Below are 26,820 nucleotides of genomic sequence, written 5' to 3'. Positions count from 1 at the left end.
TTGGCCACAGGGAAGGACAGGATGCTCTGCCTGTGGGAGGAGAAGTATCCTTTCCACGGCGCCACTGCGTCCCTGCCTGTCAGATGACGGCAGCACAGGCGGGGAGGAGCTGGTGGAGTCATGACCTGTGGAGCATGGACCTAGGGTGTGTGCGGGGATGGGCTTCCCCCGCCATGCTGCTCGCCCCACCTGCCGACAGCCCCGGGGGCTCTGATTTGGAAGTGCTTCCCTCCAGCCTGATAGGGAAGATTATTTTTCATCTTAACACCTCCTTCCAGGTGCACCATGTTTTCTACTTCACAAGGCAGAATATGTTCCAACGCTGCAAAGCCCCTAGGCAGAAGGGAAGCAGGACAAACCAGCGAGGTATGTGATTGGCCCAAGGTCACATGAGTGCTGGGGGCACTGAATCCAGGTGAAACAGATTTCTAAGCCCAGAGCAGTGCACTCCTAACTTGCTCTGCTTACAAAGTAGTCAGGGGCCGACACAGGGAGCTGCACTGAAAGCTGGAAGCAGGCGGGACTTGAAGCAGTTTATGCCCAGGCAGGCAGATGCTGGAGCACAGGCAGAGGGCTGGGTTCAGCCTGCTGCATCCCACAACATCTGGGAGGGAGGACTTGAGAGCTGACCTCAAATCCCATAGGCGAGGCAGGTGCACAAGCGCTCCTACCCTCCTCCGCTCTAAAGGTGTGTGGCTGGGCGCAGGCAGGCCAGTGCCAATGAGGTCAAGCCGCAGGGCCCAGCCTCTGGTACCCTGGTGAGGCGAGTTTAGACTCTCATCACAACAATTAACACCGTACAGATTCTACAAATGAAAATCAGTACCTCTGTTTAGTTTGTGGATCTGTTTAAACATGGTCTTGTACCAGTCTTTTGATCTCTCGGTGTTCTGGAGAAAAAGGCAAAGAATGAAATAAAATGGAAATCTTGGCACATTTCAGACTGCTTATGATTATAAAATCAAAATGGAAAGGATAACATCTGAAACCAAAACTAGCATACTTTATATTTGGTGACCACATATTGACAACTTTTTCGAAAACGCAAAACTTTTGAGAGAGAACAGCCCAGGAGGTTCAAACCTGAATCTGCAAAGCAATACTTGGCCCAAAGGATGTAGATTTTGAAAACTATGGAGAAGAATCCATTTGAAATGTGTCCATTCTTATATAATTATTTTAAAGTTCATTTTGAGAATCTCTTTTCATATTTAAATGACTAAAGCCTCCTAGAAACATGGGACAAAGAATATTTGCTTATACTATAAGCAAGATGAAAATGCATACATTGTGCAAAAATGAAAAATGATGTAAAAAATGTTAAAAACTAAAAAATATGTTTTTACATCAATAAGACAAACAAATTTTTCCTTCCTTTAAAAAAAATTTTGCTTATCAGGCCATGTCCTTCTCCATTTCCGCTCACTCTGTAGAAGTATACCTAAGTCACTTTGCATCGGGTCAGACTTATAGCACATACATTCAGACATAGCTAAACAGCTTCCAGTGCCAGAAAGTTTTCCTCCTAACCACAATACTGGGCTGTTTCTAAGATCAAAATAAAATAGGGGGACAGAGATTTTTATTCCCATTTTACAGATGAGATGAAATACATAAAGTCAAAGTGAATTGCCCAAGGTCACAGAGCCATTGAGAGGGGAGGGGAGGATCCATGGATGGTTAGGGGGATGGGTTTGGGAGTCGGACAGGCTGCTCTGTCACCCACAAGCTGTGCAATCCCAGACAAGTAGCACAATCCCTCTGAATGCCTGTTTTTTCATCCATAAAATGGAAATGATTTTAGTATCTACCTTGTAGAGTAAATGATATTTACGTGAGATAAGGTACTCAGCAAAGGCAGCTGCAATTACTATCAGCAATAATCCTCTTTCTACTTACTATTGCTATTATATACTTATTATTTCTTGGGACCAGACAACTCTTTTGAGTCATAACCCACTGCTGTTTTTAATAAGTCTTCTTCAAACTAGTTGGTTTGCTAAGTGGAAATTGCAGAGGTAATTCATAGTCAGTGTTCGGATGGGCACATGGAGAAGAAAAAAATTCCCCTTAACCCAGTTTCACAAGTCAGGCTTCCCTGGAATTCCCTAGGGCCAGCAGAAGGCTGGCATTCCTGTGCGTTAGGGCCAGCGGGGCAGGGCTACTGCCAGACCCACTGTCTTGGAGGCCTTGGCAGGCTGAATCCAAGCTGTGGATTCCTTAAGGGCACCTGCTCACACTGGCCAGTGGGGAAACCAGGGGCATTTCCTCCTGAGCAGTCAACAGGGACCCTAAGCCTGGCCCTCCATTCTCAGGGTTTCTTAACCCTGCACTAGCAATTTCTGAGGATGCTCCTCAGGACACCAGCAGACAGGGAAATACTGGCTACAGCATAGCCCCATAATAACACACCCAGGCCCCAGGCCTCTCAGTTTTGCTGTGAGGAAACCTCTGCTTTTTTCCACCCATCTTATTCTGACATTCATTCAGTCGCAAAACCCTTTTCTCATGAGGCTTACTGACACCTAACACACACTTTGGGAACAGCTGCTACATTCTGAGCCCAAGCCCAAGGAGGGTGCAGGGGGCTGGGGCAAAGCTTTGAGAAAACGGATGGTGTTGAGGACCCTTCTCAGGAGGCCTTAGCACCTCCAGGGTGCAGTTCACGTACACTCAGGGGTGCACCCTATCATGACTTAAGACGCAGCTTCAGAGGGACCTCTAGGTCAGCATGCATACCCTGAGTGGGATGCCCACTTCATCCATGGAAACATCGCTTAGGTCCTGAGCGCTCTTAGCCACCCGCCTGTCATCCTTAGCCTTTTTTTCAGAAGTCCTGGCTGGTGAGGTGGGTTTTTCCTGGGTTGGTGCCGAGTTTTGCTCTCCCACTCTTCTTTCCGATATAGGATCTAAAAAAGGGAAACCATTGTTAGCAGGAGCTCTTCTGATAGCCACAAAGCAACAAAACTCCCAAAACAAGTCAGCCAGGGGAAAGTGTGTTGGCTAATTCCTAATTGGAAAGAATTTCACTTAGAGGTCAGCAAATTATGACCCAGCCACACCATCCCTTTACCTACTTTTTACCCATGCCTTTGAGCGCCAATGGCAGAGTTGAGCAGCTGTGATAGAAACCTTAGGACCCGCAAAGCCTAAAATATTTACCATCTGGCTCTTTAGAAGAACGTGCTGACAGCCTGGGATGTGCCCTACAGTGATGTCATTTGGCGCTCTAGACACCCCAGCGAACCTGGCAGTCCTAGAAACTCAGGAAACAGGTAGAACCACAAGGAGGTAGCCAAACATTAATCAAAAGCCTTCGTTTTAACTTGGGAATCTCAACTTTTCGGTGCCTTCACTTATTCATCTGAAAACAGGGGCTAGGACTTGGCATGCTGGGTGATGTTGTGAGAAGACTTAACAAGAAAGCTGATGCCAAGTTGCTGAGAAAGATGTAAAATCCTGGGGGCACCTTAGAGTTTCTTTGATTCAGGATTGGAGGTTACAGGAGCTAGTGTGCACACCTTGTGTGATCTATAGTGTGTAAAAGTACTTAGTATAATCTGTTAACCCAAGCCATGCCCTTCAAGACTAAGCACCTGCCTGGTGCTGTGCACTTACATACTTTGGACTCAAGGGAGAACCTTCAGAGACTTACAGTCCAGTGGGCTTAGAAAGACCAAGAGGGCCAGCACTGACAGAGGAGGCAGCATTCAGCTCCGGTGAGGAGCTGAGGTTCAGGACAGGCCTCGTGGAGGAAGAATTCAGTCAAATGGGAAGTGAAGGGTGCTCCTGGAGACACAGCACCTAAACAAATGCACAAGGCCTCTGCCTATGTGCCAGGCACTGTGCTAAACTCTTTCCCTATATTATCTCAGTTCATCCTCCCAATAGCCCTATGGAAAAAAAAAATATTACCACCCCTCCATTAAGCATACACATACAGTTAAAGGAAGCACAGGGAAGTTAAAGGACCCCATCCGAGCTCACACAGCCAGCACAGGCCACCTGGGGTTTCGTCTAGTGTTTGCTGGTCCTCTGAACCATCTCTTGCCTTGCCTCCCTCAGAGATGGCACCAAGGTTTCAAACCTGGAAATCTGGTCTGATCCAAACAGAGAAGTTAGGGTGGGGTACTGGGCTGGAGAAGGCAGGAGACAAGGTAATTTTGAGAAGGTGGCAAAATATTTAAGCAGAAATGTCCCAGAGGCCCTAGGAGAAATATGGGAGTGGACCCCAGGCAGGAGTATGATTCCAGAGCCACAGGCACAAAAGTGGTGGCTAAAGTCAGTAGAGGAGGGAGGGGAGCGAGGTCCAGAGCTGGAGTCAGTCACTGAGGAAAAGTCACAGCTATGGGCTGAGAAGCTGAAAAGGACCGCCCAAAGGACGCAGGAATTGTCAGACAAACTGCAGATGAACCAAAAAGGTACAGTGAGGTGTCACTGACATCAGAGAAAACAGAATTCTAAGAAGTGGGTGGTCAATGCATCTAAAACAAGAATAACAACAAACACACACCATGGAAACAGAAGCTGAGGAGGAGGCATTAGATTAGGCTAAAGAAGAGTCACCGCTGTGAGGGAGCCATTTCAGGAGGGCAGTGGAGTTGATGACAGTCTGCAGGGAAGGGGACAAGGGGTGAGGAGGAAGCGGGGTAGGAAGTGGGATTGAGATCACCATGGAGGAAGGAGCGTATCAGGTGACAGAGAAGTCTAAAGATCAGAGGGCAGAAAGGTTTGGCCAGGGGAGGCCAAATCCTGTCAGGGGAGCCCTGAGGTGGAGCGAAGGGGCTGGAGATGTGGCCTGGGAGTCTGTCAGGTGCTCAGTCAGCATCTGCTCACTCACTGAGAGGGTCTCATCTTTGAGGAAGGCAAAGGTGCAGCGTGCTGTCCAGAAGATTAAACTCGGCACAGAGGGGGCACCCGAGGCACATACAAAGTGTGCCCCTGTCGTAGGTGTGTGTGTGGAGAGGAAGACGGGGCACAGGGGAGCACTGGTGGCAGCAACTTCCTTCACTTTCACAGTCTGCAGGATTTCAAACTAACTTCTGAAATGGGTACTCATTCTGGGGCCACAGAATGACTTCGAACATTCTGTGTGCAGCTCAGCTTAGTGAATATTCCAGAAAGCCTGATTCCTGGCACCATCACCGAAAGCCTTCAAGAATGGTAAGGTTTTCCATAAAGACTGGCTGTATGGAATGTGTTCTCATGCTCCCAGGAAATTCCAACACAAAGCCAGGTTTTCACAGGATGCCTGAAGAGCAAGGGGATTTAGAATGCTGGAGACTTCCTTTTATAGGGTGCTGCTGAGCACGTGCCTCCCAGCAAAGGCCTTGCCAGGTGAGGCCGGCTGCAAGCTCCATCTCAGGCTCAGAGGCACTCACGCGCCTTTCTTTCAACATCATCTCTTGGGAGGAGGCAGATCACAGACAGGCCATTCTCAGTGTTTCCAGACCCAGAGTAATTTTTAAAAAATTGTTAGGGCAGGTGGCTCTAACCACAAGCACTTAATTGTGGAATGCAGGCAGCCAGTCCATGGGTTTATGCCAGAGCTGCCAGAGTCCTCGGATCTATAAAAACGAGGCCTGAGTTATTTCACTTGAGAAGCTTGTGAGCGTGTGATCCGTGATTGAATTGATTTCAATCTACAGAGGGCTGAATCGCAGTCCCTGAAGAAAAACGTTTCTTTACACAGAGAAAACCCAAAGTGACACTTTACTGCACCACACGGTGACAGGGCCACTTCGGACGTCTGTTTTACAGTAAGGGCTTGCTGCAATTTCTCACTTGGCAGGTGCTGATCCCTCACAGAACATCCTGGAGCATTCCTGTCAAGTTTTACACTGTCCAATCAATAGATGGGTCCTGGAAAGGGTCGCAAAGTAACGAGGATGCTGACAGTCTCAGACAGGGCCCCTGGGTCTGCAGGAGGTGGGCAAGTTTCCCTTTGCTTTGCACCCCCAGAGCTGTGACTGAGGCTGACAGCCAAGCCTGCACCTTCCTAAGGGGAGGGAGGCATGGCCGTTATGCCCCTGCCAACCCTCCAGCCCAGCCCTTGCCATGTATCTGTCTATCTGGCAGACCAGGAGCTTTCATTCCTACCTGATTCTCACTGAGCCTGAAAATCACGCAGGCTCAATAAAATCCTTTCCCAGGGTGATCACCACAGGTGGAATGGGCAAAACCTTTCTCACCCCAACCTGTGCTGACTAGCCCCCTCTCCTGCAAAAGCTTCTGAGCAAAGGGGTGCTTGTTCTTTTTAAGCAAAAGCTACCATTTAGAGAGCACCCACTTTATGCTGAGCTCTATCAAACACCATTAGTGGGTCTATTCCCAAACTGAAGGAGCCCGGGAGCAGAGGGAGTGCCTGTGTTTGCCAGCCTGCTGGAGAGGCCCTGCCAATCACACAGCATTTCCCAGTATGCAAAGCAACCCTTGTGCAGCACAGGTGGTCCTCAAGCACCCCATGGAGGCGGGGCAAGGACTGTCTTCTTTGTCTCTTACACTAGAAAACTGGCTCAGGAAGGTGAAGTCACTTACCCAGGGACAAGCCACCTTGAGAAGGATGTCACGACCAAACGCCACGTCTCTAACTTGTGTTTGGGTGCCTTTTTCATCTATCCTCGTGCTCCCCGCACACTCCCAAAGGCAGGAAGGACCCGGAAGGAGCCATCTTTTACTCAGACCCACAGTTCTCAGACCAGGGAGTGAAGTGGGCTGGAGAGCGGCAGCTCCAGGCTGGGAAAAGGGCACCTTGGGCTCAGCGCAGCCTGTCCCGGTCCTGATAGAGCTGAGAGGGCGTGACAGCCCCGTGTCCTCCCTGCCCCTCCTCCCCACCACCACAAAGACAGCATATGATGAAATAACACAGAAATGATGGGGCAGCTGCTCAGGAGACCGTGGCTTTTGTTACCCACTAGACCAGGAGTTCCTGGCAGCCCCGGGAGGGTAGCTCAAAACTATGATGTGCCTATGCGCTTGCACATGTGTGCCTTTCCCTAGAGCAAGAACCTGCTGCCTTCATTAGACTCCCCGTGGATCCACACCACCACAGTGGGAGCTGCTCCAGGGCAGCAGTTCATGACATGACTCAGCTCAGGGCCTGACACAAAGCAGCACTCAACAAAATGACGAGCAAGTCAGCAGAGGCACCTACTGACCACATTCACATCTATCTAGAACCGAGTGGATGCAGCCCTCAGCGCTGTCTGTGAGGACAACTGGCACTACTGCTTTCCCCACGTGACAAGAGCTGACCTGTAGTCTGCACAGATAAACTACAGACATTAGTAACATGCCTGTGGCCATGCCATGAGCAAGAGCAGGACACGCTGCAGAGGCCAGGAGTGGCGTAGCACTCCCATCTTGGTTACCACACCATTTCAGCTTAGGTTTCTGCCCTCCCCACCTCAACATCATCCTGCACACTCCATCAAGGGCTGAGCCCTGGTGTCTGATTGTATTTGCAGACGCTGCCCACCAGTGTCAACTCGACGAAGCCTGCTACGCAGAAGTTGTCGGTACAGGGGGCAGCATCAGCCACTGGGTAGTTGATTAGAAAGGCAAATCCCTGTCCAAATTCAGGAAATCCAAATCTTTGGAGCTGAGACCTAGGAATCTGGGTTTGACACGCTCTCCAAGAGATTCAGGCACCGGCTCTAGGTCAAAAAGCAGTCCTCTCTCACCCTCCTCCAAGCTCTGCTGCCCTGGAGGGTCTCACCTCGGTCCATCATCCCAAGTCATCTACTGGCATTTGGGCTGGCCACCCACCAAGGAGAGGACCTGCCCCCATGTCCCAACTACAACCTGTCACATCCTAGTGAGAACATCCTATTTTTACCCATCAAGCCACATGTCACAGATCCTCAGGACAGTTACTAGCCTGGGTCACTTGTCTGATCTGCCCCACTGGCCTGTTTTCATCATCCTTGTGGTCCAGAAAGAGAAGCCCTGACATGTCAGAGGAGCTCATACAACTTTGCTGATCGAACATCAGGTAATGACCAGAAATGGCTTTCATGGAAATAGGTGTAAATAAGTAGTTCTCACCTACCTGAAAGGTTACTGAGTCGTTTCTGCTGTTCTGTGATAAGAGAAAAAATACAGTGTAAATGAGATTTATACAACAAACATGATCATCCAAGAAGCCCCAACATAACTTGTTAGGATCCTCAAAATGATGTCCTCGCTGTCCTATAGGTTAGATGATGAAATATGTCATCTGGCTGAATGCAGGGGTATCAACATGACTCCTGTTATTAAGTGGGGTGTCTTCCCCTGAACCCCAAGCTGCACCAGGACTCAGGAACTGTCACTGTTCTCTCTTTAGATCTTGCCATAAGGTGCTCTGATTGCTCAAGGACACCCTCCCAATAATCCTGTTTCAAGTGAGCAGGATTTTTAGGATCCCATCTTGGTACCTTTTGAGGAAAATGCAATTGTAATTATAACCATGGCAACTGCCATTGCCTGCGAGCCTGCTAAATGTCAGACACTGCTTTAAGAGCTTTCACACATGCCAACACTGTGAATCTTTGCAGCCACATTAGCAGGTAGATCAGCATTGCTGAGAGACCTCGGGTAAGGGGTACATATTACCCAAGGACACTGAAAATCAGAGCTGGGTCCAGAACCTGGATTTCCCAGCTCCCATCAGCAGGCCCCTGCTGTCACTAATACCCCATGTCTTTCACTTTCTTAGCCTCAGGGGCATTCTCAAGGAGAGAAGGCCAGTGTCTCCTTTGGAGTGTTCTGCATGTACGTGCTATGGGATAAGCACAAAAATGACCTTCACCTTCCACAGCTGCTAAAGATAAAGCAGCTACATAGATAAAAATAGAATGCTTGCCAGCCCCTGGGTACTGCCACCACCCCTCTTGGCCAAGTCCCCGCCTCCCTCCAGAATCAGTTTGGGTAAGAATAAACAGAGAGCCGCAGGGAGGCTCAGAGCTGGCAGGAGCAGCCCTGTCCAGCACTGGCACAGGCATGCGGCTCTCTCTGCCATTTAAGCAGAAGTCCAGCAAAACTCCAGGCTCAGCTCTGCCAGCAACCTGTCTGATGACACCGACCAGTCAAGTAAACTCTCAGACTCAGTTTCCTCATCTGTTAAATCAGAGTGCTCATGGATCCCCAGATCCCAGACTAGGTGGTCTGCAAGCTGGAGGCAAGAACTTCCCCAGTGGGCAAAAGCACATTAATTCAATTTAAAAGACATTGCTCCCACTTCAGAACTCTAAAATGGCCTTTCTTTCACTGAACTATAAGGGTTATAGACAATGCTGTTTTTCAGGGGTGCTGTCTAGCAGTCAGGGATGAGTGACCCTGTAGGGTGGCCCTCAGATGCCTTCACGTGCCCATGAGATCCAGACGTCTCGAACCATGGAGACGGTGTTCTCCAGTGTGGTCCAGGGACTGACAGGACCCATGTGCCCTATGAGTTTTTGGGAAGATACAGAATCATGGCCCCGGCCCAGATTTCCTGAATCCAAATCTGCAAGTTAAGAGGATTTCGAGGATGCTACACACATTAAAAATTGAGAAGCCTTGAGTTAGGAGACCCATCTCCATCTTTCTGCCCTGGGAGTTGTTGAATCAAATCCTCCTCCCTAGACTGATGTTATGTGATCTGTCTTCAACACAGGTGGTAGGAAAGCTCAGGGAGGGGGGCACAGACACCAGGGCTAGGCCAGAGGCGAGGGGCTCTTCCCCCCATTTCCAGTGGGGAAGCTGGCTTGGACAGGGTTATTATTACACGGTTCCTGAGACAGTCTAGGCATGAAAAAAAAGGGGACCTTTTTTAGGATGACTAAACTAGGATTCCAGAAGTGGAGTAAAGTTATCATCCCCTCAGGAGACTTTGCAATACTTAAGAAATTGTTTTCACGGGTACTGTCTCTGAGGCAGAATAGAGCTGCCAGGCTGGGTAAATTCCAAAATGAAGCCAAAAACACTTGACCTAAACCCCACTGATGATTAGTAATCCAAGGCTGGGCTGGCCAGGTGCTTCCAATCTCCCCTACTCTTCCTGCCCCACCTGTTTAGGGAACATATGGTTTGTTCTTTATAGGAAGTTACATTCTAATTCTAAAAACTAATGTTTCTTGTGTCCTTTTCTTTTCTTTTTTTTTTTTTTTAAAGATTTATTTATTTACATAAGCACTGAGTACAGTCAGCAGCATGGGAAGGTGAGAGAATTCACCAGAGCCAGAGCAGGGAACAGAACAGGCAGACTGACGAAATACACTGCTGAGGGGAGCAGCGGGCGTGGCAGGAGAGGTCTGCTGCGCCATGTGGGACCCTCGCTGGCAGCCGGGTATCAAACTGGTGCTGCGGGTATCTTCGCAGCCCAGCGCTAAAGTGCTGCACCACCGGGGAGGCCCACTTGTGTCCTTTTCTGATGGATGTGATTCAAGCTACACAGTTGTGATGTTTCAACTCAAGGGCAGGACTTAAGAAAAAGGCATGAACCAAAAGCATTTAGAAGAAGAATCCATTTGTTCAGGGAAGGAGCAATAGGCATTTCTGTGCCCAGGGATGTCTCACTGGGTGTCATCAGAGAGACATGGTGGAAGCAGCTGACATTATACTTGGCATTTCCCAAAAACCAAGTTGCCTTGGGAAAAAAGTCCCATTTTTAGAGAAATTGCCCTTCCTTCTGGGAATTAACTTGCTTCTGTTTGAGTGGATTTTTTTTAACTAAGATGAGTCATTAAGAAGTTCATAGAGAATCAAACTTCACTTTGTCCTACATTGCAGACACTTTCTGGGCAGAGAAAGCTACTGCCAGTAAGAGGCATGACATGGCTGCAAGGAGAATGGGCTCTTACAAAGTTTAGTGTGGGGAAGGGCCCTTCTTAAATTTTCAAGAACATACATTTGCATGTAAAAATTAATATGGGAGCCACACAGAGTGAAAAAAAATAAAACTACTAAAATAACTAAAGAGTTGAGTGGAAAGATTTTAAGTAGGAGAAAATATTTCATTCAGTTGCTTTCAAGTTAGAAAATAGAGAACTCTAATATGAGAAACAATTAAAAATAGACACTAGTCCCACTGTCCCAAGTTAATGCAGGGAGTAGGGAGGGGGAAAAAACTATGAAGCAGTCAAACAGGGAGTCAAGAAGGAAGATTTGGTATTGAGCTTTAAGCTGTGAAAAAATAATTGCTGTTGGAAATTCAGACCAAAAGACCAGAAAGCTCTTTCTATACTAAGAAACAGCTTGAAAATTTTTACAATTCACACTACAAAGCACTTTTGTGAAGGACAAGTTTATTCCTCTTGCAAATTCCAAAAAGGAAACTTGGATTTAGAATCATCTTCTGGAATTTTTAAGATGAAGGGTCAACACAGAACAAATATTACCTCAAAACACTTATCTTCATCTAAGCTACACTTCACCTAAGGTACCCTTCAGAGAAAGGGGAGAACCAACCAGAAGCTGTCAGAGAAACTATAGAAAACAAACATGAAATCTGTCAGCAGAGCTGCTGGAGCTATGCAGCAGAAGGGGTGACCACCACAAGGCCTCATATCCCCAAGAGCTCCACTGAATGTGGCCAACCTCAGTAACTGCTGGGGAAGGTGAAGGCCATGGAATCACTAAAAAAAGTTCAATTGCCCCTGTTTTAGAGGTGCAAAAACATGTTCTCTATTTCAGAAAATTTTCCATCTGATATTTTCTTTAATTTGGTACTCAAAATTTTGCTTTCCAGAACATTTATGATGGTGAAGACCCAAGGGATTTATAACACAATTTATTTATTTATTTTTTTAATAGAGGCATGTTTTATTTATTTATTTGTTTGTTTGTTTGTTTTTTGTTTATACAAGCACTGGGTACAGTCAGAAGAGCAGGAGGGTGAGAGAATTCACCAGAGCCAGAGTGGGGAGCAGAACAGGCAGAAGGACCGAAGTACACTGCAGAGGGGAGCAGCGGGTGGCAGGAGAGGTCTGCGGGCCATGTGGGACCCTCCTCCGGTGGCCGGGGAGCAGCCGGGGATCAAACCGGTGCTGCAGAGGCTGCGGGCAGCTTTGCAACCCAGCGCTCAACCGCTGCGCCACCGGGGAGGCCCTATAACACAATTTATAAGCGGTACTCCTGTACCAAGATTCCCCAAGCCAAGTTCCTAGAACTGGAATGATGAGGAATTATAAGACACACAGACCGTTTCTTTCCTGTGGATACACAAGGTATGCAACATGTACCCCAACAGCTTCCATATTCAGCACCCCAAGTCGGGGACCTCTGCCTGCCTGTCTACTTTGTAGGTCATGGGAGTAAGCTGGGACAGACAGCTTCAGGGAAGGATGCACATCTCTGCCATGTGGTAGGGCTCCTGCCCCAGGTGTTGATGGCAGCACGTAGGGGAGCATGCCTGGCATAGTGCCTTTACCTCGGTTGTGTTGCAAGAGCACAATAGTAGGATTGACGATGGTTGTGGAGGGGTAGGCAGAGGACGGCTTGCTGACAGGTGCAAAGGTCTGGGACTCAGTTCCACCGTGGGGAGAAGAAACTTCATTTAGTAGAGGATTTGGATCCTAGAAAGAAAACAAACACTGTAACTGTCAAGATGTGAAACCTAGAGATAATGGTTTTTAAAAGAAGGAAATTAAATTTTTACAAGGATCTTAATTAGAAAAGGAAATGTAATAAATGAGACATATCAACTCTGGTTAGAAGTTAAATCTGGAATGCTTACTCTCTTCGTTGGTATTAGTAAGGGAGAGAAGGAAGGTGAACGCAACTGAAAGTCTCAGCAACATCATTCATTATTTTCACCTGGTAATAATTGTGGAGCAATCTGGTTACTGAAAAAGCAAATTCAAATCAGAGTAGAACATGCAAAACTCATGCAATTCCAAATACAGTCTGAGAACCAGAGCTGGGTTTATTGGGAAAAATCAGTAGTTTAGTACTCTTGTTTAAGGAAATAGGAGACAAGATTAAGACAAAGTCATTGATGTAAGAACAGTGAAGAGTTAAGTATTGGTCCTCTTGGAGACTACTCTTAGCATAAGCACTACTCAAACAACTTTTACTAGTCCTTGCTTCTGAGACTTGGATAGTATCTTTTCCTGTGCTGACACACTTTAATACTGAGGTGACAAAGATCTCTAAAGACTAGTGAAACTCCTGACTTAGAACTTCTAACTCTCTGTTAGAAACCCCTATACAATTTTTACTAACATAATCTACATGATTGGAATAATGCCAAACTTTTTAAAGGCATGAAAATAAGACCCTGAAATCTAATGAGGGTATTTATAGGTAGTTTTCTCTATCAAACCTGCATATTCTGCAAAGTTTCTATTTTATAATTTTCAGACCTGAGTGCCAGAATGTCATTCTTAAAAGGGTTTGAAGCAAGTTCTATCCAGACTAAAGTATGGTTTAAAGCAATTAGGATGCTCTATCAGACATCAATGACCCTGTAAGCACCTGTAGGAGGAGGGTCCTGCTTCCTACCTCTTCCTCCCTGCCTCTAGCACAATTCCCTAAAGACAGCAGGTGCTCAGTAAATGCCACATGAAAGATGGACAAGCGCCATCTACAGCAAAGGTGTCTCTGAACAACTTCTGCTACAAGAGAACACGTGTTCACCAAAAGAGGAAGTGTATCAAACCAAGGACAGCACCTGGCACATAGTAGGAGCTTCCTAAAGATACCAGTTCAATCCTCCTGAAAGTATACTTTTGTCACAATTGCTGAAAATAAGATCTGCTTAGATTAGTGAATAAAAGCTTTCCCCAAGACTTGAGAGGCACAAAATGATCTTGTGCAAAAGTGTCTTAACTCAAGTTTTCATTTGTGAAGTGGAAAACAGTTATACTTGTGCTAATTTACTTCCAATATAATGTAATGAGGATACATAACATTAGTAAAGACTGTCATAATGTACCCATGAAACAAAAAATCAGTGGTATAGCTCTTTAAAGTATAACATCTAACATGATAACTGGATGGATCCTGGGAACATTAAGCATTTTATAAATTTACTTGGAGGCACAAGTCCCCCAAGCCTTATTTCAGGAACATCACAAAAATGGTTATTGATAAAAGAGCATGGATCAATTACCATGCATATTCTTCTTCCCTCATACCCTCAAATAGGTGCAAATGAAACAGATACCAACTGGTGGCTTGGTCACAATCCCCAGGGGCCTCTACTCGTAATCAGCCTTATTCAGTGGAGGCACCCAAGCAGTTTCCTTTTTCACTTCTTACTCTACCAGCTGGGGCCAAACCAAACTGATCACACCAACTGAGGACCTCCAGGGAAGTCTCTACCAGGCTGACCAGTCAGGTTTGATAAACTGAGGACACTATCCTCACGAATCTGTCCTGGCTTACAACTCATGAAAATCTTGATCTACACAGCAGAGAAATTATAGGGTACATAACAAAACTCCTCACAATGTTAGTATTAGGGTACTAACAATAAGACTCACTTTACATGCTGCTCTAGAAAACCTTTTGTATCAAATGAAAGAATATCTGTAATTTCCAAAGCAAGAGTGGGTCTAAATTCACCTATCAATTTAGCTGGGGTGAGGGGAGTACATCAGGGAACAATCTAGCATTTTCCTTCAACAGGGCTGAGCTGCAAAGTTTAGCGATAGAAGGACATTCCAGGGCCACATCTGGTTGGGTCCTGACCAAACTGAATCGTGTTACATCTACAGACTTGAGAAGGAGTCTCTGTCCAGCATGTAGCTGTTCCCAGCTAATATCTCATTATAATTTATCTTTCAAGTCAAACAAGTTTCCTTCCAGTGCTCTGCATGGCTCGCTTCAGTTTAATGAGCCACTGAGACAATTTTGTAGGTCTATCTCTTTACACAAAGGCATGCCAGTGAACATGCAGTTTCGGCAGCCAATTGCATGACCACCAGATCACTACATCTCAACAGTGGTCCATGGAATCTCAGCCTCAGGACCCCCTGGGATGTGTGTTCCACAGAAGAGAAAAACCTGGAGTTGACACTGTATAGGAGCATCCCTGCACCTCAGACGATCCCCTATATTCTAAGCCTGGGAACAAGCTCTATCCTAAAGACCCTATTCTCAAGAGCGAGGTCCTGCCTTGTCATCATCGTACCCACACAATCTAGCAGAAAGCCTAGAACAAGGCATGGCAGGAGCACTGAGGTTAATTATTGGCTAGTTGCTTATTTTTGTGGGACTCCGGCCCCCATTTGCTAGGGCAAGCCTCAGAAATGTTGGGCTTCTCTTCTTTCTCTTCTTTCTGTATCAAGCACCAATTATAACAGGACCTCTTACATACTGCTGTCCCGTGAGTAGGTCCTTCATCCCCATTTTAGCATTCACACTGAGGCTCTTTCACATTCTCTCAATTCTCAGGGCTCCTGCAGAGACAACAGGCTGAGTATTATAACCCAGTTTTTCGGCTACATAGATTTCCCACTTATGATGGGGACCCATCCTTTAAAGGATGGGGCTTGAGGCATCAGGGTCCTTTAACTTCCTCTGACCACTGGGGCACTCTTTGCCAGAAAGGTCTCTGGCAGCCACTACTCAGTGCTCCAGAAGTTTTCTGTCTTTTGCAGTAACAGTCCTAACATTTGTACCAGGTTTTTATATCCATTGCTCAGTGAAACTCAACTCTTTAAAATTTTTTTAAAATAGTCTCCGTCATTGTGGATAGATAAGAGAATCTAGTTGCTGTATCAACAAAACAGTGAAACCTCCTCTGCTAGAATCTCCCTGCTCCCTGTGGAGAAGATGGTGGAGGTCTGCTGTCGGCTTTTCCACATAATTTCTAGCTTTCCTCAGCTTTCAACATTATGTCTCCTGGCCTATAAAGAGTATAACTAGCCAAAAGACCACAGACGTTGTTTTCTCAGATGGAAAACCAAGTTATCTCAGGAGGATGTGCGTTTCAAACAGGACAGAGGAGAGGAAGGATGAGAGGCTCGTGAACAGCCGCAGGAGGCCGGGGAGCACAGGGGAGGCATGCACTCTAGTGAAAGCAAACACTTCTCCAGTCACCACACAAGCACAGCAGCAGCCAACATGTCCCTCAGCACTTAGTACTTCAGTGAGAAAGAGTTGGTTTTTTTTTTTTTTTTTACTGCCAGGAGTAGACATTCAGGAAAGCTGTGAGGAGGGGGTTCCAGCAAGCTTACGGTACTTGAAACAGCTCCCGTGAGGTCAGGCTCCAAGGCTCTGTGGAGGCCCTCCGGGACCGGAGGGACCAGCGGAGGTGGTGGTGAGGATGGTGGTGTCTGGCTAACAGGGGGGAGAGAGCCAGGAGCGCGGGCTGGCTGGCTGTGGTAGGCCCGCCTCTGCAGATGAGGGGGAATGAAATCATCTAGAGTCGGGAAGGTCAGAGGTGAGCCGGCAGGGGTGGTAACCGGGATTGGGGGGCCAAGTGTTCCCAGAGATGATGGAGGTCTGGCAGTGCCTTCTTGCCCTCTGTCAGTATTAACCAGGTAGACAGGGACAACTATTACCTCAGGCTGGGCTGGGCTGGAGGAAGTGGCATCCTGTAGGAAATAAGGGGGTCGTTATGTAAAGGGGCATGACAGGGAAGAAGGAATCTCATATTTAAACAGCTGAGAGTGGACATGCAATGATGTACTCTGAGAAATATTTAATCGGTGCCCTTTTCTCTGAGTACATGAGACAGGCGGTGTAGCCAGCTGGCCTCCTGACTCTATGACACAGAGGGACGCCCATCCAAGTTTACTTTCCATCCATCTATTTTTGAATCCTTTTAACACTTTATGAGAGAAAATGACAGAGCAGGCAGGCAGGCTGTGCTTAACCCCCCAAACTGCTGGCAGAGTCTGAGAGTTTGGGAGTAAATACGATTTTTTGGCACCTTCTTACAAAACAAACACTCCGTATATCTTATTAGCTTACAGATTGCACGCTCCGGCATACTTACATATTTACAGCAAAGAGAGAGAGGGAGACAGAGAGGACTATGCTGAGATGTTTAGAGAGAAGAATTCGGGATTCGAGCCGCAGTGGTATTGACAAGGAAAGGAAGGGCAGGGCAGCCCGGAAAACAAATGAGCTGCTCATAGGAGTTTTGAGAGAGACGGCAGAGAAGACACACAAACATTCCTAAATCCTTGCCTTGGTTGGGTAGGACGGCTGCAAAAGGTAAGGCTCTTTTCTCTTCCGGTTTTCGGGATCAGAGGTAACCTGGGGGCCTAGCACAGGTGGTCTCGCTGCATCTGGGAACGCAGGCCGAGGCCCCGGGGAAAGACTCTCGCCGTGGTTAACGGCATCCTTACTGATGTCAGAGAACAGCTTGGGAGGGTCAGGAGGAGGAGCAGAGGGTGCCTTTCCCGTGCCGGCTGTGCAGGAGGCAAGGCTGGGAGCCGGTGCTCGAGCGCCTGCAGCTTTGGCTGGGTCACGTGCAACACGAGAGTTTTCTGATGCCACCCGGCAAATGTTATTGGATAAACAAGGTACATATAAGCTGCTGACCTTTTTATTCCCAACTGCCCCATGACGTGGGTTAGAGCTCACATTCTCACTATAAACTGTCCTGGCAGCTACACAGTGGTGCTGGGGCTGGGAAGAAGCACTGGGGAATGTGGAACCCGGAAGGCAGGGCCCAGGACACACCACAACTCCAGGAGCTGATCTGGCTGCCAGGGGAACGGGGATGGACTGGCGTCGTGAGGGGTTCAGCTGGCTGGGGGTGCCGGGTGGGATGTAAGGCTTGGGTGAGCTCAAGTAGAGGGAACCCTTGTAGGTACTGTGGATGGTGGGGGGCTGCCATGCAAAGCGGTCCTCTGTAGGGAAAGGACATGGGGGAGAGAAAACCTGCAGTATCATTTTCAAAACATAATATTCAAACAGGGAGAAAAGAAAGGAGGAGAAATGGAAAGGATGACCATTAGAAAGCAGCATAACACGATCTGAAGAAAAAACAATTCTTGACATGTTTAGCAAATCCTCAGTTCAGATTCCTTGTGGCCCCTACATTCCTCTTCTGGGTAAAGCCAAGGACTGACTCATACTCACCTGGAGAGGCAGGCCTGGCTCTCCTGACATCACAGGGAGACGGGCTCACACAGGAGAGGCCACATGCTAAGTCAACTTGACATCAATCCTTGACTGACCGGCACTTGCAGACCCCCTGACTAGCGAGTACCAAGGGACTAAATGCCAGCGGAAGAAGTCCCAAGTCCCCCAATTTTCTCACACCTCCTTTCCTCAAAGATTTTTCTCTTTTGCTTCCTGGCTTTAACAGTTTAAATTCTTGAAACTCCTGAGTATCTTTCATTCTCTCCCCTTAGGGAACAGAGAGTTGAGGAGTCACCCATATTTGTGTTCACAGGACACAGATGTCTTAGTTGACTCATGCAGATTTAGTGCTCAATTCCAGAAGCATAACAAATTAAAGCTCACCAAGAAGAGAATGCTAACAACTCGGAATCCACATGTGCTCTTTTCTCAGAGGGAACAATTTGATGGAACTAATTATTAGCAGGAAGACAGGCATGAGATTAAAGGCATGTAGTCTCCCATTTTTGATGCACACAGAACAAAGATACCAGGCAATGAAACACTTGATTGGCCCATTAGATTGCACTGTGCCTGGTTTATCACATTTCAACTCCTTTTCCATTCTCATCCAGTCCAACATCAGGCACAGAGAAGTCCAGAGAGGAGTGATCAGTCCCAAAACTCTTGGCTTAACCCCAAAACTCTGGCTCCAGGTTCAGAGCTAGAAAGCGATGGTTCCTATCCCACTCCCCACCTTCAGCACAGCTCTTCCTTAGGTCTCTGGGAGACAAAGGGTCAGGAGACAGGGTAAATCTCCAGGCTGATCCTTGTTTCAATGAAAGAAATCTGTCAACTTATGTCTCATTTGGGAATTATACGATGAGGAGAGTATATTTTCCCAGTGTCCTCCACTCCCTCAAACTCCTCATGTTTAACCCTAACCCCAAGTGATGGCATTGGAGGGAAGAGCTTTGGGAGGCAATTAAAGTTAGATCAGGTCATGAGAAGGGGCCTCCATGATGGATTAGTGTCCTTCTTCAAAGAGAAAGAGGGACCAGAACTCTCTCTTTCCATCAGTGAGAAGGTGGCTATATACAAACCAGAAGAGAGCTTTAACTAGGAACCCAGCTGGCTGGCACCCTGTTCATGAATTTTCAGCCCACAGAACTATAAAAAATAAATGCCTGTTCAAGTCACCTGTATCTGGTATTTTGTTAGAGCAACCGAGCTAAGATGCACAGATTTTCTTTTTCATTTATGTATTTATTTTTTAAAGATGTGTAGATTTTCTTCACTGAACACTATCTTTACAGATAGTCCAGTACTAGATGAAACTCAGAGCCTTTCTCCAAATGGCATGGGTAAGTATGGCCAATATCTAGTAAGTGGGCTGTGACCCCAAAATGAGAGGGTGCAAGGGGGTAGTCCATTTTGGGATGGTTCTTATTTTTGTGGAATGCAAGTGGCCGAGGAGAAGGGAAGCTAACAAGGGCGAACAGATAAGAAAAAAGTTTCATGAGTCTGGGTTAGAGTATCAACCCAGAAACAGTAAACAACCTTCCCTCGGACTCAGTTTTAAATCTAAATAACCTAGGGCCTCCCCTGGTGGCGCAGCAGTTGAGCACTGGGCTGCGAAGCTGCCCGCAGCCTCTGCAGCGCCAGTTTGATCCCCAGCCACGGGCAAGAGTCCCACATGGCGCGCAGACCTCTCCTGCCGCACCCGCTCCTCCCCTCAGCAGTGTGTTTCGTCAGTCTGCCTGTTCTGTTCCCCGCTCTGTCTCTGGTGAATTCTCTCACCCTCCTGCACTTCTGACTGTACCCAGTGCTTGTATAAATAAATAAAGAAATCTTAAAAAAAAAAATAAATAAATCTAAACATCCTGGATAGAGAAGACACTATTTGGGTTTCCTAGGTTAACACAAAGCCCGTCCTCTCCATAGGGGGCCCAAGATGGTGCTAGTGGAATGTGGCCAGATGTACTGGCCAAAAATACAAAAGAAGCGAGCCCTCTTCAGTAGTGAGCAGGATCCAAACAACCAGATGTACTCAGTGAACTTGGCCTGGAGGCTGGGCCATGCTTAGCCTAAATGATTCTCTCTAGAAGCAAAACACTTAAACTAGCACATTCCTGACAGACTTCAGGATAAGTTGATGATGGTTGCCAGGGAGGTAAATAAAAGACAATTTTGAATTAGGCTCTGATTTACTTTTACTTTGAGCTCAAGTGTCCCACATGCAATTCCTTCTTGTCCAAAGATAGAAATCGGTTCCAATGACTTTTTCACTTAATTTGGCTGTGGCCATATACGGTGCGAGGGCTGCATTACGTCAGGCACCAGGCTTCCTGGGACTCTGACCCAGAGAGAGCATGCTTCCCCAGAGTGTTGATAAAGCTCTCAGAGCCAAAGGCCTTCCTGTCCTTGGGGCTTCTTCAGCCCTCTGGGAGGAGCAAGCAGCATGGTCCTGTTCCATGGAAGGAGCTACTTTTCGTTTTATTGTAAACATTACAAGACCACGTGGGCAGCTTGTCTTCCTCCCCAGTGGGCCAGAAGTGAGATTCCATTTCTCTTTTTAGAAAAGAGACAGTGAAAAAATAAGGCTGTTTGAACAATCTGACCTATTCGAAAGATGGCTAATCCCCACTTCCCCTAGGGCCACATGCTGGTGGTGTGAGAGAGGGAAGCCCTGGTTCCCTGCCAATGGGGGGATGAGAGCAGGGCAGGAGGTCCAGGCTGGCAGGAGCGGTGGCAGCCTATGGGAAAGCAGGAGATAGAGTTCCCCTCAGGCCCTTGAGTTTCCCAGACCACAACTCAGTGTGTATGGAGATGCACGGCTGCAGGGATCTGAGAGCCTTCTGTCTCTGAATCCAAGTCTTGCTGTCACCAGCCCAGCCCATCTGGGCTTGCTTACTCCCAAGGAACGTACAGCTCTGGCATGACTATAGGTAAGAGGTGATTATGAGTTCCTATGAGCTGGCCACTCATGGGCAACTGCGACCTATTGGCTGTCCGCAAATCACAGCTGAGCATACCTTGACTACCTATGGAGTATAGTCCGTACCCTGAGGCAGGCCCGGGTATGCCTAGGCCACTGTTGACCTGATTACGTGACTGTCTATCTCCATGGTAGTCTCGGGATGACTCTGCCTGTGATAACATCAAATACTTTGCTGACACAAATGGCTCTTGACATACGGTCACACTGTCCCCTTCCCAGTCCCTCATAAAACTTTGTCCCCCACTCCTGTCCCATCCTCTGGACCTGATTCCTCATACCATTGTTGAATGATCAGCTTTTACTGGCCTGTGTGCTTTCAATAAATGGCACGACAACTTCTGCTCAAGCAGAGTCTTGCCTTGCAAACCAGCTCCATGGTTTGCAAAATGGCAACAAAGTTCCTGTCGCAACAGGTTATCTTTGCATTCACATAATAAATCCAGGAGATAATATGTGACCTAAAGTTTCTTGAAATTTGGATGGCTAATTTTATAATAAAATTACAGAGAAGCCCTCTATCTCAGCAACTTCTCAGATTCCCTTTTTTACTGATATTTTAGTAAAAAGAAAATTTATAGACAATGATAGCCAAGAAAACACGCGATCCATGGAGAGGCTCACCTTATAGGGCTTATACTCTTATGAACTCCTTGAGGGTAATGTTTGACACACTGATCTGAACACAATAAGAGCTCATGACTATATTTAAAGGAAATTTTTATTCACTCACACAGTTTTTGAATTATCTTTTGAAGAGCTGTTTAAAAAGCCAAAAGGAATCCTTGGGCCTAGTCACTGACTATGGAAGAGGCTATACTACTACGTTGGCCCTAATAACCAGCACTCTTTCCCAACCTAGAGAGCTGAGCAGATCCTAGTCTTAGGATACCTGAGAAGGAAGCATGCCCGCACAGGCAACATACTCATTCCCTGGGAAAGGCCTCCGAAATGGGAAAACTATGGCAGGTCATTTAGAGGACACTGACCTCTGAGTCCCCCTGTCCGATGGGGACTTCAGGAGGCCAGGCACACGCACAGGTGAGCCAAGGTGTGCCTTGCTGGGGGGCAGAAAGGGTGGGTAGTGCTGCTCAGCACACATGGCACTAGAGGGACCGCCTCTGAGACTGGGCAAGTGGCTCTACAGACAGAAAACACCATCTCTGACTCGGTTTCACTTCAGGGCCCAGTGCGGTGTTCTGTCCTCAGAAACAAGCCAGAGGATGCAGGGAGAGGTGGGGGTGAGACCAGGAAGGACATGCTGGAATTCCCAGCATCTTGTGAATTCTGGGAGCACCTTCCTGGAAGGCAGGCACAGGGAAGGGCCACACAGAAGGAACACATCTCTGCCCCAAGTTTTGAGCAGCAAAGTTTCCTTTAAGAGAAAGGACAGCTCCACTCCATGGATGTAAAAACACTCCTTACAGGTTGCTTCAATGAAAACAGGATCTATTTCGCTCATCAAAATGACAAAGTGGAGGGGAAGGAGAAAAGATAGAGAAAAGATAGAGAAAACCACTGAGGGAGAAAGAATTAAGCAAAATTATCACTGCAAGATATGCAACCTCAGGGGATTTGCTTTTGTAGAGAAGACTGAGGCAATTTAAACTCCAGCCATTCTGACTTCTAGCTGCCTGCTCCTGGGTTGCTGGGTTGGGGTCTGGCCACAGCTGCTTGCTAGAGCTGCTGGAACTCTTATCGCCCAACACCAGCAAACAAATGGAATAAACACAGAGTGCACCCTTCACTTGAATATTACACTCTAAAGAACTTTTAATAAACAGGCTCAAACCTTTTCCCCACTTATTCAGGGTCAAATGGATTCCCTGTTTCAGAATATTTCCACATACATTTCACACCTAGAAGACACTGAGCCTGTCTGATACCCTGGTGCAGACCATCCTTGTCCCATGCGTTGCTGGCCTCAACCCCAACTGCTCCCTAACTCTGGTTCTTGCAGAACTTTCCCAGAGTTGGCCCAAAGTATAATTTAGCACCTAGTTGGTTGCTTTGTCCAGCTAGACAAATCAAAACTAAAAGACTCAAGAGCCGGTGCCACTGGCCAATCCCCACCCAGCCCTTGGGGACATGCCTACCTGGGGCTTGTCGGAAGGAAGGTTGGGATGCACACTTCTGTAGCCCTTGGCAGCGAGTGAAGAGGGCTGGGCGTTCCCATTGGCATCAGCGTTGGAAGAAAGCCTCCACTCATCTGAGAGGTAAAAAAAAATAAAAGAGAAACTCTTCACTCACGGGGCATGCCCCCTAGATACCCTCTGATTTAAGGATCCCTGGCGGAAGGCGGGGGCAGAAAGAATGCAAGAGAAACCATACCTGCTGCAGAACTCTCTGACTCCAGAACTGGGTGTGGCACAGAAAGGGTGAAAACAAGAAGCGGGAAAACAGAAATGGTTACATTTGCAGGAACCCAGCAGGACTGCATAGAAAGGCAAAAATCCAGCACCCTGTGGCTGGACACAAAACACCCTCAGTCACCATGGCCTAATTACCATAGGAACCCACTCTAACCCATGATGTGTTCACAGGCGCTGACCTTTGGAAACACAAGGCTCACATTCACAGCAATGAAGAAACAATTGTTCCGCAACATTCTTATTTTACAGACAAAAAGGCAACAGACCTCTCTACTGGCCAGTCCCTACTCACTAATGCTCCTTCCCTTCCTCAGCCTGGCATGGGCTCAGAGGGATGTCTCCTCATTAGCAGCTGGGGTAATTAACAGGCCTGGGAGAGCTGAGTGGTAGATATGCACCTTTTCCGTGGCTTTTGGTGCTGGGTTAGGGCAAGGACGTGATTTAAGCCCAGAAGTATCTTCTGTGATAAAGACTTTTTTCCTTCCTGCCTACTTCTTTTTTTCCATTAAACAAGCCACATAAACATTTCAAAATCTAATCACCCTCCCCTCCCCTCGTTTTCATCACACCATGCGGAAGCCTTGTCTCCTTCCAGTCAACTACTACCCTGCTGTCCTAGCCACAGCCTGATGCATTTTAGAGCCCCTAAGCCTCTCCCAGCGGGCCTCACCCAGCAGCAAGAGGTCCTGCATCCCAGTGCTTACAGCTCAGCAGGAAGGAAGCTAGCCCTTAACAGAAATCTTGGATCTACTGCCTACGGGCTCTGTGACCCTGGGCAAGTTACGAGTCTCAGTTTCTCTATCTGAAAAATGGGAATAATGCGAGGCCTGCCTCCTAAGTGCTTTTCAAAGAATTAAATAATACAATGCATGAGAAATACTTGGCACAGTGGTTGGCAGAGCTGAAAAAGTATCTTCTTCTGCATCGTCTCTTGAATCTAGACTCTATTCTCCACCTAGCCCAGGTGTCAGCAAACTTCTTAAAAGGATAGATGGTAAATATTTCAGGTTTTGCAGGTCATTTGTTTTCAGTAGCAACTACTCAACTCTGCTACTGTAGCACAAAAGCAGTCATGGATAATAGATGAATGAATGAGTGTTGCAGCATTCGAAAAGCCTTTATTTATGGACACTGAAATTTGAATTTCATATAATTTTTACATGGTGTACAATATTCTTTTTGAAATTTTTTTTCAATGATTTAAAAATCTAAAATCCATTCTTAGCTCATGGCTGCATGAAAGCAGGGGTGCATCAGAACTGACCCCTGGACCATAGTTTGCCAACCACAATCGAGCCGATCCCTTAACTTCCTCCTCCTCCCCAGCCTCCTGCTGTGCCTCACCCTATGTATGGCAGGGTAAGGGATGAATATTGAAGCTCTCACAGCCCAAGCCTCCATCTCACTGTAGTGTCCTCAGGGATTATAGGTGAGCTTTCCAGACATCAAATGGAGATTGACAAACATTTATTGAATACCTTTCTAAGTACCAGACATTATTAGTCACTTTTACCCCTATTTAATATTTAATTTAGTGTCCACAACAAGTCTCTGAGGTAAGTAATCTACCTCATGGATGAGGAAACAGAGAAATTGGCCTGCCCAGAAAATGACAAAGCAGTCAGCCTAGGCCCAGACCTCCAGAACCAAGTGCAGAGCCCTCCACCATCACCCCTGCATTGTGGAAAGGTGGGGGGGTGGGAGCCAAAAGGTGTTCAATATTGGTGCAAAAAATGGCAAGGTTGGGGTAAAGGTTTTGAGTAATTTGCACCCATGTGCAGCAACGGTTAGCTGCATCTAAATTACAGAGTGTGCGTTAAAACACTGATTGGTGGACCAGTTTCTGAATCAGCCGAGAGGAAGACAGAGAACTTGCATTTCCACTGTGTGATGCTAAGGCTACAGTACACACTTTGAAAACCACTGCAACAAGGAATACTTAACAACAACCTTACACTGTTTCCATCCTTATGGAAAATTGTGCCCATTTTTGCTTAATTTTTCCCCCAAGACAGAATTTTTCTAACATGTTTTGGTTGCACATTCTTTCAGCAGGTGTCTATTACATTTTGGACACTCATCGTGGACAATTCATAGGTGCTTATCTTCCAAAGGCACAGTTGGAAAGTTTACAAAACTTGAATTTTACTATTACTGCAATGTTCTGATTGTGTGGCTGAGAGTAAATCTGTTAATCATCTTAAACTTCACTTTTCTCATCTATGAAATATAATCCTTACCCCCTGTGCACCTCATAGGGTTGCTGAAGAGCCTGAGTATGTATGTAAAAGTATTTGAAAAGTGACTATTTTTGACATGCACTGGTGCATCCATCCAGATCCCTGGCCCAGAGATGTCCTCCTACCTAACAGGCCCTTAAACCAGGTGACACATGTGACAGTGGCCCTCCCTCCTCGCCTGCAGCTATTACTTTCACTGTCCCATTTGCCTTCCCAAGTTGCTATTTCTAGTCTACCTTTGTCAGTCAAGTCATTCTACCAAATATATTAGATTTTCACATACAGTACTATCAATAAGTTCTGAGTGAGGGGGTTTTCATTAAAGGATTTGAACTTTGTACATGGATTTGGAGGTACAGTATTTCTCCCCGTCTTTGGTTCTCATTTGCATTGATTCTATTCAGGTGACATTGACAAACAGATGTGTCCCTCCAAATCTCTAGGTACCATAAAGGGACTCTCATTTTGACATCAGACTATCATGCTAATTGCACATCATGCATCAAATGACAGCTTCATCTGTGAAATGGGATAATATCTACATCTTTTGAGTCAAGAGGGCTAAATGGCAACATCTAAGTATGTGCTAAGTAAAATCAGTATCAAAAGCATAAGGGGAAAAAAATGTCCCCCGACATAGAAATTAATTAGAGTAGCAGAGTTCTGCCATAAGATCTTGGGGGATCAAGTCACTTTTCCTTTTCATTTTAAGTCTTTGTAACTGTTCCCTTATCCTTTCTCCCAAAGGGCAGTTCCTAGAAACTCTCTAAGAATTCCTCTCTTCCGTATTAAAGGAGAGCTGTATTTTTGATGTTTTATCATCCTTCATTTGTTACCTAGTCTTCTGAACCTTGAAGGTTGGTAACAGCCCAGGGCCATTTGCCATGCCTGAGGTGTAATTTTATATAGATAATCATCAATTATTACCTCTTGGCTGAGAAGATTGTGAAATACTCCTTTCAATACATATTACCTTAGATCTCCTGGGGTGGGAGTTGGGGGGAGGCCTTAAAAAGCTGGATCCTAGATAGGTTTTGCAGTGCTGAAGAAATCCAGTCTTTCAATAAGAAATATAATTTGTATTGCCTTATTTTTATCTATTCTTTATATACAATCTTTCTTGGTGGCCAGTCTCCTGATCTTTAATGTCATTCTGGTTAATTACATGTTGGTCTGTTCTAAAGTTGCTTTGCTGACCAGTTCTTCTTGAGTTAAATTTCATTGA

At 46.6% G+C, this 26,820-nt stretch overlaps 1 protein-coding gene across 1 annotated transcript in view; it reads right to left on the bottom strand.

Moving 5' to 3' along the window:
* The window catches only part of SORBS1 (sorbin and SH3 domain containing 1), a gene marked incomplete at both ends in the record, with an annotated part of 115,844 nt that overhangs the window by 72,523 nt on the left and 16,501 nt on the right, over positions 1-26,820 (bottom strand). The window contains 6 exons of the mRNA XM_084245423.1: positions 827-890; positions 2,740-2,909; positions 8,051-8,080; positions 12,392-12,536; positions 23,080-23,192; positions 23,315-23,341. Coding sequence (XP_084101549.1) covers positions 827-890; positions 2,740-2,909; positions 8,051-8,080; positions 12,392-12,536; positions 23,080-23,192; positions 23,315-23,341 — 549 coding nt within the window. The remainder of the gene's footprint in view (positions 1-826; positions 891-2,739; positions 2,910-8,050; positions 8,081-12,391; positions 12,537-23,079; positions 23,193-23,314; positions 23,342-26,820) is intronic.

The sequence above is a fragment of the Talpa europaea genome (assembly GCF_964194135.1).
Source record: "Talpa europaea genome assembly, chromosome: 10".
NCBI lineage: Eukaryota > Metazoa > Chordata > Mammalia > Eulipotyphla > Talpidae > Talpa > Talpa europaea.
This window is presented reverse-complemented; position numbering and strand designations above follow the sequence as displayed.